The sequence below is a fragment of the Apodemus sylvaticus genome, chromosome 7 (assembly GCF_947179515.1).
Source record: "Apodemus sylvaticus chromosome 7, mApoSyl1.1, whole genome shotgun sequence".
Taxonomy (NCBI): domain Eukaryota; kingdom Metazoa; phylum Chordata; class Mammalia; order Rodentia; family Muridae; genus Apodemus; species Apodemus sylvaticus.
Window position 1 is genome coordinate 14,138,711 of NC_067478.1, and position 12,140 is coordinate 14,150,850.

Consider the following 12,140-nt stretch of genomic DNA (forward strand, 5'->3'; position numbering starts at 1 on the left):
AGATACATACTACACAGTACCCTTTTGTGGTGTAGTTGTCATGAGACATCCTGAGAGATATACTGCTCATAGGACACATAGTAAACTCAATTATAACCAAAGCCCTCAGCTTGTAAACATTGCTGCTACTGAGATATTTATTCCCACAGTTTACATTTCATTGGTTATTTGGTTACAATTTATGCGAAACTATAGAGGAATGAGATCATTGAGTATCTGATATATTGAAAAAGTTCTTGCCAGGTGGTGGTGGTGGTGGTGGTGGTGGTGGTGGTGGTGGGGGTGGTGGTGGTGGTGGTGGTGGTGGTGGTGATGGTGGTGGTGCACACCTTTAATCCCAGCACTCAGAGTCAGGGGTAGTTGGATCTCTGAGTTCAAGTCCAATCTGGTCTACACAGCAAGTTTTAGGATGGCCAGGTCTTCTCTACACAGAGAAGCCCTGTCTCAAACAAACAAACCCTACTCATTCCTCACAAAAAGGAAAAGGTTCTTATTAACTGAGGAAATGTTTACTAGCCAAGTATATGCTGAGAATCATTTATTGAAGAAACAAATCAATGAATTTGATCCAAGTATCTTCTACTACCAAGACGTTCTTCTCCAGGAGCTGCTCTCTTTTTAACACTCCCCAAGGCTTCACATACACTAGTGTACTCTACCACTGAACTCCAGGCCCTCTCTCCCAAACTGGGTATCTTTGAAGAGTCAGTCATGCTCCACGTGGCTCTCTGAGAACTCAGTAACTTTTATTAGTGTTCAGACTCATCCGAGGAGTGTTCCTGTAAGAGAAATGTTTGTTTAGAGGAATTGAAGTCAGCGAGATTAAGAGAAAAGCCAATGCATTGGTAACCACACATACCCACAATCCAGCAGGAGGGTGCTGAACACCGGATTGAGACATTCTGACCTCATTGCAGGATAAAAGGAAAGCAGAGTAGATGTGGGCAGAGAGGAAAGCAAAGGATGTGGGTCCCCTCCAGTAGAACAGATGGGAAATAGAAGCATTCAATTAGAGGCGTGTGGCACACCAGGCTAGAGCAAGGACTGCATGAAGAACAGAATGGGAAACTGATGTCCACATTCAAAGTTCAGCCCTAGTGATTTCCAGCTCAGCATTTGAAGTAAGTTACATGGTCTCTCCAGACCTCTGCTTCTTTGAATATGAGATGTAGCTAAGAGCTATGACTTTAGAGAGGCTGTGAAGGATCTGGGAGAGGAGATAACAGTAAGGGGGTGATACTAGGCAGGAAACAGGGTTGGGGATAAGTGATAAGGACCAGCCCTCCTCCTGTTAAATGATGCAGATAGAACCTGGGTAAGGTTGTGGGGAGGAAGGACCACTCATTTATTCAGTTTCTTTCTTTACAACGTTATAAATGCTGTCATAGACATGTATGTCACTTTGCAAAACTACATAGCTTTAGTTTTCAAGGTTTGGAAATCCTGGTCCATAAGATACATAGGTATTTAATTTGTTACATTGTCTAAAACCTGATTGTTTCCACAATGACTTTAAGGCCTCCCTGCTCTCAGCCAATGTAAGACTACTGTCCTCTTGTCTCCACCAGCACTGGTATGTCCCAGCCTTTCCCAGTATAGTTGGTAAGTTGGAATGTCATTATTGTTTCAATTTGAATTTGTCTGGTTATTCAAGAGCATTTGAGCCGGCTTTCCATGTTAATTAGCTCACAATCAAGCCCAAGAGCACATCCTGTCCCTGATTTTTGTTTTAGAAACAAGGTCTTACAGTGGAGCAAGGCCAGCCTCAGAATTTCAATCCTGCTGTAGCCTCCCAGGTGCTAGCATGTCAGATCTGATTTTTCTCTTTCTTCCATAAAACTAGTCTTTGCCTATTTTTCTGTCAGTTTTTCTGAATATTAACCTACAAGTACCTTTAGTCCTAGCACTCTAGAGGCAGAGGCAGAGGCAGGTGGTTCTCCTTGAGTTCAAGGTCAACCTGGTCTACATAGAGAGTTCAGGACAGCAAGGCTACATAGTGAGACTCTGTCTCACAAAACAAACAGACACTCCAAGGGGATAGGGGGCTGTTAAAAGGAAGAAGAGATACATATTCTTGTTTTCTGCCTGAGATATGGGAAGTTGGGATGATAACATTTCCTTCCAGATTCTGCCAGTTGTCTACTAACCCACCGCAGTGTTCTTCATGCACCAGAGAGCTGGCATCAGCTGGAATAATCATAGGGATAAAATATTTTCTAACAGAGTTTTAGAGAAAACTAACATAGTCTTAATGTTTAACTCAAAGTTTAGGAGAATGGATTGTCACCCTGTTGAGTCATAAAATTTTTATTTCTTGCTTTACTCTTAAAAATGAAAAAAGGAAAGGAGACTTTACTTACACATGGCCCATCGTGCACTTTAATTACAGTTCTGTCTTCATATCTGGAAAAAATTATATTATGAAATCATTGTTTATTTGTTTTTTTATTTTACTTTTTTTTTGAGATAGGGTTACTGTGTCTAACAGTCCAGGCTGTCCTGAAACTCAGTCTGTAGACCAGGCTGGCCTGGAGCTCAGAGATAGCCTGTCTCTGCCTCCTGAGTGCTAGGACCAAAGGTGTGCACTATGGCTAGCTGGCTTGAAATGATTATTTTTGTTTTGTGGTATGCCATAAACTATGACCCACCAATTTGTTCTTGGTAGTCTTCAAGTCTCAACAAAGTTATGAAAGAAATATTTTGTCAATAACACTGAATATATATGATGCATTCATTTTATGGGTATGCGTGGTTTGCCTACATGTATGTCTGTGTACCCATGGCGGTTAGAAGAGGGTGAGTTTGGGAAGCTTACAACAGCCTGTGATTCTAGCTCCAGGGAATCCAGTGACCTCTTCTGGCTTCCATAGGTTCCAGTATTTACGTGTGTCATGTGTGTACATGTACACACACTTAAAAAATAAAACAGTTCTTTTTGTTGTTGTTTTTTAAAGACAGGGTTTCTCTCTGTAGCCCTGGCTGTCCTGGAACTCACTCTGTATAGACTAGGCTGGCCTTAAACTCAGAGAGATTCACTTGCCTCCGCCTTCTGAGTGCTGGGATTAAAGGTATGTGCCACCACAGCCTGTGTGTGTGCGTGTATGTGTGTGTATGTATAAAATGAGACCCAGTCTCAAACTAAAACAGACAAACTGGAATCCATGTGAAGAAACAGAGAGCCAGTACTGGGCAACTCTTATGAAGCTAGAAAAGACAATGAAATATATATTTTATTTGTACATCTTTTTCTTCAGATTTAGAAGACAACAACAGTATTATGCCTGTGTTAACTGGTATACAATGGGTCTCACACCTTCATTTGTAATTGCTGTGGATCCAGATTAGATTGCTTTAATGCAGGAGTTGGTCTTGTGCGCTGTATATTCAGATGCTGACTTCTGTACCCCAAGGTCAGGTTGTAGTCTGGATATGGGCATTGTATTGACTGATGTGATGTAAAGAATGTTCCCCAACAGTCCCTGATTGGATAGTAAAAAGCTAGAGCCTGTGACTGGGCAAGGGAGAGAGGAAGGGAGGATGGACTTCAGCTCAAGTGAGGGGATCTTGGGTAGGTAGAAGAAGGAAAGACCGTGAGCACATGACCAAAAGAAGCTTGCTCTGAGGACACACATGGAACAGAGCCAGACTCAGTTGGCAGGTACAATGGCTTGTATATGCTTGGCCCAGGCAGTAGCACTATTTGGAGGTGTGGCCTTGTTGGTATGTCATTGTGGCCATGGGCTTTTTTTTTTTTTTTTTGGCCATGGGCTTTAATACCTTCATTCTAGCTGCCTGGAAGCCAGCCTTCAGATGGAGATGTAGAACTCTCAGCTCCTGAATCATGCCTGCCTGGATGCTGCCATGTTCCCACCTTGATGATATGGACTGAACCTCTGAACCTGTAAGCCAGCCCCAACTAAATGTTGTCCTTATAAGAGTTGCCTTGTTTATGGTGTCTGTTCACAGAAGTAAAACCCTAGGCAGCAAATAATGGGGCATTTATCTGGTTATTAATAGTTGGGTTAGAGTAGCTCAGAACCTGCCCAGCAGGTTCTTTTACTTGGGAGCTAGAGTTAGGCAGAACCTCACCCCCCCCCCCCCCAAACTCCCACATAAAATTACTGCTATACTGTTAGTTTATTTGTGACCCCAGGGCAACTACTAGGAGAATAATTTCCTTATTTTATTTTCATTTTTTCTAGACAGGGTTTCTTTGTGTAGCCCTGTTTATCCTGGAACTCATTATGTAGACCAGGCTGGCCTCAAAATCAGAGATCTGCTCGCCTCTGCCTCCCAAATGCTGGGATTAAAGGTGTGCATCATCATCACCAGTTGAATATACTTTATTATAATTATTTGTGATTTTGTTTGTTTGTTTTAGATGGATGTACTGTGCAACATTGGCAGTCCTAGACCTTGCTGGGTATACCAGGCTGGCCTCAAGCTCAAGAAAACTGCCTGTGTCTGTCTCCTGAGTGCCAGTATCACACATGTACATAATTATTTTTGAATTGTTGGAGATACTGAACACAGGGCCTCACATATGACAAGAAAGAGTTCTACCACTGAGCTATAGCCACAGCTCAAGAAAATAATTTTTTAAAACGTTTTTAAAAAAGATTTATTTATTTTATGTCTGTGAGTACACTGTCACTCTCTTCAGACACACCAGAAGAGGGCATCAGCTCCCATGTGGTTGCTGGGATTTGAACTCAGGACCTTTGGAAGAGCAGTAGGTGCTCTTAACCACTGAGCCATCTCTCTAGCCCCCTCAAGAAAGCAACTTTATTATTTGTTTCTATGTGTGTGTGTGATGTATGCATGTGCTGTCTTATTGTGGGCGTGCAGGTGCGTGCTTCACTGTGACCATGTGAATAGCCTGCTGTATCTTCTTTTAATTTTCTTGAGATAGGGTCTCTCACTGATCCCAGAGCTAGGCTGGTGCTGATAAGCCACAGTGGTCCTCCTGCCTCTACCCCTCAGCACTGTGGTTTCAGGCAAGCAGTCATGACTGCCTTCCTCAGGTGGCTATTGGGAATTTGAACTCTGTCCTTCATGCTGTGTCACAAACATGGTCCCACTGAGCCATCTCCTCAATCCCTAATTTTTTAAATATAGTAAAAGTGAGTTTGTATATAATAGTGCCTCTTGGTCTATTGTGCAGTGGGTATCTGCTGCTACTGTAAGCAGTTATCTATGCCAGTCATTGAGGCTGCTATAAAAATTTCACCTCACAGCTGGACATGGTAGTATATGCCTTTGATCCCAGCACTCAGGAGACAGAGAGGCAGGTGGATCTCTATGGGTTCAAGGCCAGCCTGGTCTATAAAGTGAGTCCAAGACAGCCAAGGCTGGTTACATTGAGAAATCCTGTCTTGAAAAATAAAACAAGCCGGGCCGTGGTGGTGCATGCCTGTAATCCCAGCACTCAGGAGGCAGAGGCAGGTGGATCTCTATGGGTTCAAGGCCAGCCTGGTCTACAGAGTGAGTTCCAGGACAGCCAGGGCTATACAGAGAAACCCTGTCTTGAAAAAACCAAATCCAGAAAAAAAAAAAAAAACCCAAAACAAAAAACAAAACAAAATCACAACTCTTACAGGCTCTAGTGTAAGTTTTAGTATTTGTACAACCAAGGACACCAAAGAAAGTTCATTCCTGCTTGGCCAAACATCTCGCAAACAGACCAAGAAGATCTTTTTCTTAAAAAAGATGAAGACAAGGAGGGAGGGATGTTTGACCTAGCCATATGTAATGTGCAGACTTCTGTGCCTTGGATCAAAGAGTTGGTTATTTTGCAGTTGTTTCCAAAGGCTAAATGTCACAGGATCCAAACTAAGCTGCTGTCAGGATGAACATTAAAAAACAAAAACTATGTGGGGGAATAATCTCCATTTAAAGACCAACAAACCATTAGTTGGGTAAACCTATCACACAACTTCCTCCTCCTCCCTAGACTCCTCCTCCTCCCCAGACTCCTCCTCTACTTACTCCTCTCCATTCCTCCATTTATGCCCATCCCTCCTCCTCTTCAAGACGTGTTTTAATTACATATTTTGTGTGCGCACATGAGCATGTGTTTGTGTACATGTGTGTGGCATGGTGTGTGTGTGGAGGTCAGAGGACAACTTTTGGAACTTTGGGCTGTCCCTTTACCATGTGAGTCCCTAGGATCAAACACCAAGCCATCAGACTTGGGGTCAAGTACCTTTACCTCCCAAGCCGTCTCACCAGCCCATCTCTGATTCTTTAGGCTGTTCTATAGTCTGGTGAACCAACAGGGCTGTGGTCACATGCTCTGAAATGTTGTGCCTACTTGCTGCCGAGTTCCCTCCATTTGGTCACTGTCCATTCCAGACACTATACTCTGACCTCTGTGGCTTTCTGTTTCTGCATTATTAGAACAGGATCCCACTCAACTTTGGGGAGCAAGAGGAGAGACTGAAGAAACGGAAAAACAAGTAATGGGGGGCTGTGTGAAGGGAGCTCTAGTGGGAGTTGGCTAAGGGAAGGAATAATTCAGACTCACAGAATTGCGGAGCAGAGATGGCACTCGCCCTCGTAGGTAACTTGGTTACTGCCACATATAGGCTCGCTGACCTTGAAGTAGGAAAGTATCCAGCACATCTGTATATTCTTGATGCACAGGGCCTGAAGGGAGATACAAAACCTTGCTTCCTTCATCTCCCACCAAGCCCTTTGGCCAGTTAGTGGGAGCAGGAATGGGGATGGCGTAAGGGACACTATATCAGGGGTTCAGAAGACAGGCTTCAGATCCTCCACATCTATCCTGGTCCTCACCATAGTTACCTATATAACTATGCATTTCCTAGCCTCCCACCTCTTCCTTATTAGAAAGTAAGTCTCTAGCCAGGTGGTGGTGGCGGCGCACGCCTGTAATCCCAGCACTCTGGGAGGCAGAGGCAGGCAGATTTCTGAGTTCGAGGCCTGCCTGGCCTACATAGTGAGTTCCAGGACAGCCAGGGCTACACAGAGAAACCCTGTCTCGAAAAAACCAAAATCCAAAACACCAAAAAAAAAAAAAAAAAAAAAAAAAAGAAAGAAAGAAAAGAAGAAAAGGGAAAGGAATTTCTAAAAAAAATGGAGGGAGTTTCTTCTTTTAACTTTTTATTTAGTATGTGTTTTTTATTTATTTTTTTATTTTTTTAAAAGATTTATTTATTATATGTAAGTACACTGTAGCTGTCTTCAGACACTCCAGAAGAGGGCATTAGATCTCATACAGATGGTTGTGAGCCACCATGTGGTTGCTGGGATTTGAACTCAGGATCTCTGGAAGAGCAGTCAGTGCGCTTAGCCATTCAACCATCTCTCCAGCCCTTTTTAAAACTTTCTTTTTGTCATTTCCTTTTCTACTTTTTGTCTCTGTGTAGCCCTGGCTGTCCTGGAACTCACTCTGTAGACCAGGCTGGCCTCGAACTCAGAGATCCACCTGCCTCTGCCTCCCCTGTGCTGGGATTAAAGACGTGTATTAACACCACCCAGCTCATTTTCTACCTTTTGGTATTTCTACTTTTTTTTTTTTTTTTGAGACAGACTCTATGTAGCCCTAGCTATTCTGGAACTTACTATGTAGACCAGGCTGGCCTTGAACTCAGAAATCTGCCTGCCTCTGCCTCCCAGAATGCTGGGATTACAGGGGTGTGCCACCACCGCCCGGTTACGCTTTTTTTTTTTTTTTGAGACAGACCCTCTTTATGTAGCCCTAGCTATCCTGGAACTCACTCTGTAGACAAGGCTAGTCTTAGACTCACAGAGAGCTGTCTACCTGTGTCTCCCCAATGCTAGAACTAACATGAGACATCATGCCTGGCAAAAATTAGGATTTCTTATAAGCATTGGTGAGCGACTTACAATCTGTACTGTCTTAAATAGCAGACACACACCACAACACAGTTAAGAGGAAGGGTTGACAGGACGTATTGTCGGGTTTGGGTGTGAGGGTGATGTATAAATATCCTGGTTATCACTGTGGAAATAACGTTCACACCAGCATGGCACCAACCTGAATTTGAGCCATGACCTCCTCATACTTTGATGGTGGATCTCACAGCTAGCTTGCAGACTGGAGTAATGTGCAGGAAGAACTCCAAGGGGCAACCAAATGAGCTGCACTCAGGCTCTTGTGTGGTTATGGTATGCCCAAGCAAGTCACTGCTGCTCCCTCCCCGCCTCCCAGAGGGAGCTGGGAGGGAAGCTGGCTCTCTCTGAGTCCCTGTGCCTGGAACCTAGGAAGTAGAGCTCACCTTTGTCTTTTGTAGAAGCTCCTCAGTCATGTGAAAGCTCATAGGAAGGACGAAATCTGGAAGATTGGCACGTACACAGAAGAGTTACTGCCCTGTCTATGACCTCCGGGAAGAGCTTAGTTGAAGGGGCATCCTGTCGGAGCATCCCGTCCCACCTTTAGAGCCCAGGGGCTCCTTCTTAGCACAAGCCGACCTCTGCCAGAACAGTCAGGAGTGAGTCAGAGATCTGGCTCGTCCACTTCATGGGGAAATAACTTAGAAAATTCATAGGTTTTTAACTTTCTGTCATTTTTATTTAAAATCCTTTTTTAAAGTTGGCATATATCACTTTATGTAGTACTGGGTTTCATAAAGACATTTTTACATAAGCATGAACTGGGTTTTTGAGTCTGCAGTGGTGACTCAGCAGTTAAGAGCGCTTATTGCTCTTGTAGAAGACCCAGGTTCAGTTTCCAGCACCCAAGCACTGGCTCACAACCACCCATAACTCAGAGCCTTTTTCTTGCCTCTGGAAGCAGTGAACAGTGTGAGTTCACAAACATGGTCACATATGTGCATGCCTGCAAAACACTCATGCATAAGCCTTAAAGGAAAGTTCTTTTGCAATGTTCCTCCCTGTATTCTCCACATCTTCTCCCTTTTCTTCTCTCCCTGACAACTAGCCCGCTTTTGCTTCTAGTCAGCCTGCCCCACTGCCCTTCTTTCTTTAGGGTCTTGTGTAGTCTAGGCTTTGGAATTACTGTATAAGTCCAGGATGACCTTGAACTTCTGGGCCTGCTGCCTCTACCTCCTGCTGCCTCCTGCTAAAGTGCTAGTATTACAGCTGTGCACCTCTGTGTCCAGTTATGCTGTGCTAGGGATGGAGCCCAGAGCTTTGTGCATGCTAGGTAAGCACTCTTTTGAGCCACCCTCAATCATACCTGCCACTTGTATTTGTATTAGTTGGTTAAGAAAATATATTTTAGGGGCTGGAGAGATGGATCAGATTACGAGCACTGACTGTTCTTCTGAAGGTCCTGAGTTCAAATCCTAGCGACCACACGGTGGCTCACAACCATCTGTAATGAGGTCTGATGCCCTCTTCTGGTGTGTTTAAAGACAGCTATAATGTACTTACATATAATAATAAATCTTAAAAAATATATATATTTTAGTTTATAAATTATCTGTGATACTAATACTGAGACACCTTAAAGGAAGTTGAGTTTCACTAATCTACATGTAATTAATTATAGAAGAATCATACATAATTAATTATAGTTGAGTCATATAACTTCAAGTCATTGAACAACAGGGTCTCTCTACATAGCCTTGGCTGTCCTGGAACTCACTCTGTAGACCAGGCTGGTCTCAAGCTCAAATCCACAGAGATCTGCCTGCCTCTGCCTCCCAAGTGTTGGGATAAAAGGTGTGGACCACCATGTCTGACAGCTACATACTCTTAATGTACTTTCTTCCTGAGTCATTTATGAAAATATTTATTAATACTTGGCATGGGTCATGCTGTCACTGTATCTTCCATCATTGGTGAGTCCAGGGACATTACAAGCTATCTAGCTTAGTTTGCAGCACACAGTATATATTTCTTGGATTTGTGATAACCTAATGCTGTGCCCTGGGAAATCCATCCTGGTATTAATGATCTTGGGAGCAATATAGATGTCTTAAGTAATTTAAGCTGTTACTAGGAAAACATTCTCTCAGATTTGAGAAAAATAATTCCTATTGATAACCAATGTTCTATTTCAGACAAGACAGCTGGCAAATGGGTCACACAGATAGCTGTCACTGATGCGGCAAATACTGAGAAAAAAAAGTCTAAATGGGAAAGAATGTGTGGGGCAGGGCCCTAGAGCCTCTACAGTTAACTGTGGATGCTTCATTTGTTAAACATTGTTAATCATTAGCCAGAAGAACAGAGTCTCCTACAGAGCCTACTGAAGTTCCTTTTGGGTTTGAGAGATATACAGATAATGAACTGTGGGAATGAGTGTTCCCTGGGTGAATGTCCTCTTGATAAACTGGTATTTTGGAAAACCAGTGGCTCTGGATTTGAAAGGCTAGGATCCAACTCCCAGTTTTGATACCACTGACACTGTGAATCTTGTCTTTCTCTGGATTTCTGCTTCATCTGTAAAATGAGGAATTAAGGGTCAAATAAATATAAATGGTGCCAGGCGGTGGTGGCGCACGCCTGCAATCCCAGCACTCTGGGAGGCAGAGGCAGGCAGATTTCTGAGTTCGAGGCCAACCTGGTCTACAGAGAGAGTTCCAGGACAGCCAGGGCTATACAGAGAAACACTGTCTCAAAACAAAACAAAACAAAACAAAACAAACAAAAAAAACAACCAAATAAAAAAAACCACCCCCCCCCCAAATCTAAATGGTGACTGGGGATATAGCTAAATGGTACAATGTTTAGCCAGTATGCTCAAGATATTCAGTCTCCAGCACTGTAGATGAGTGGATGAACGAATGAATCTAATGATATTTATACCTCTAATATCCTCATAGATGAGATATATTGCAGAAAATGTGGCTAGAGCAGGAAGTTGTAACTCACCAACTGCAAAGGAAGTCCACACTGAGCTGGCTAGAACAAGGACGGCAACTGGGAAGATCACCTTCATGGTGACAGATCTGTGGAAGGAAGCAGTTATTTGCCCTCCGGCTTTCCTTGCTGTGGAAGACACTCCTGACTGACAGCCGCAGCTCAGCAAGACAAGTCAGTGAATGTTATCAGCCCTCTCAGAGGAAAGCAGCTTCTCTATCTCCCCTGGCCTGGTAGTGCAGAGAAAAGTAGCCTTTCCTGTCCTCCCCAACCCCTCTGTTCCCCGGGGAAGAAATTCCTTCTGTGATAGCCATCTGCAGAATCAGTGTTCCTGCAACAGACATGAGTTGCACATTGTTCTCTTCAGTAATTTTTCTTTTTCTTTTTTCTTTTCTTTTCTTTTCTTTTCTTTTCTTCCTTCTTTCCTTCCTTCCTTCCTTCCTTCCTTTCCTTTCTTTCTTTCTTCTTTTTAGATTTACTTATTTATTTAATGTGAGTATACTGACAGTCTCTTCAGACACACCAGAAGAGGGCATGGGATCTCATTACAGATGGTTGTGAACCACCATGTGGTTGCTGGGAATTGAACTTAGGACCTCTGGAAGAGCAGTCAGTGCTCTTAACCACTGAGCCATCTCTCCAGCCCTCAGTAATTTTTCTAACCCCCACATAAAAGCAAACCACAGAAGCTAAGAAGCAAGGCTAGTACATTTACTTCCCCAGAATCCTGGATTTTGATGGATTAGGCCTTTGTTTTAGCTTTGGTAGGTGGTGCTGGCTGTGTGCTGAGTTTTACAGCTTGAATGGTACTGCTGTTATGGACTCCGTGGTGCTAAGGTCTCAGGGCCTGCTAAGTCTGGCATCCTCTTAACTGTGGTTTGAATAAAATTGGCGCCCACCCGTACTCTCATCTGAATGCTTGGTCATCAGCAAGCGAGTTGCATTACTTGAGAAGGATAAAGGGGTGTGGCCTTGTTGGAGGAAGCGAATAGGTTTTGGTATTTCTGAAGCCCAAGTCAGGCCCAGTGTTGCCCTCTTTCTGCTGCCAGGGGACTGGTGTAGAGCTCTCAGCTACTTTTCCAGCACCATGTCTTCCTGCATGCTGCCATGCTTCCTACCATGATGAAAATGGACTGACCCATAAGCACGTTTTCCCTTCTAAGAGCTGCCTTGGTCATCCTGTCTTTTCACAGCGACAGAACAGTGAGCAGACCAGTGTTCTTGGGAATGCTTTCACAGGATGGCAGAACAGAGATTCAGTAGCTCACTCCAATGGGTGGCTGCTGAACGTCACTTTAGCCTGATTTTGCCATTCTTCCTGGCTA

The 12,140-nt window shown here is 43.7% G+C and overlaps 1 protein-coding gene across 1 annotated transcript; it reads right to left on the bottom strand.

Moving 5' to 3' along the window:
- Window positions 1-593: 593 nt before the first annotated feature.
- Window positions 594-10,928, bottom strand: Spink8 (serine peptidase inhibitor Kazal type 8 (putative)). The gene is made up of 5 exons (XM_052189277.1): window positions 10,828-10,928; window positions 8,265-8,320; window positions 6,527-6,648; window positions 2,361-2,403; window positions 594-779 (listed from the first exon to the last, which is right to left on the bottom strand). The coding sequence occupies exons 1-5, from the start codon at window positions 10,892-10,894 to the stop codon at window positions 750-752; spliced, it is 318 nt and encodes a 105-aa protein (XP_052045237.1). The 5' UTR covers window positions 10,895-10,928; the 3' UTR covers window positions 594-749.
- Window positions 10,929-12,140: the final 1,212 nt, after the last annotated feature.

Coding starts and splice junctions, on each gene's coding strand:
- Spink8 (XM_052189277.1), bottom strand. CDS start 10,894: ATGAAGGTGATCTTCCCAGTTGCCGTCCTTGTTCTAGCCAGCTCAGTG. Junction 8,321..10,827: donor GTGGACTTCCTTTGCAGTTG/GTGAGTTACAAC, acceptor CCAATCTTCCAG/ATTTCGTCCTTCCTATGAGC. Junction 780..2,360: donor AAGTGCACGATGGGCCATGT/GTAAGTAAAGTC, acceptor TTTCTCTTACAG/GAACACTCCTCGGATGAGTC.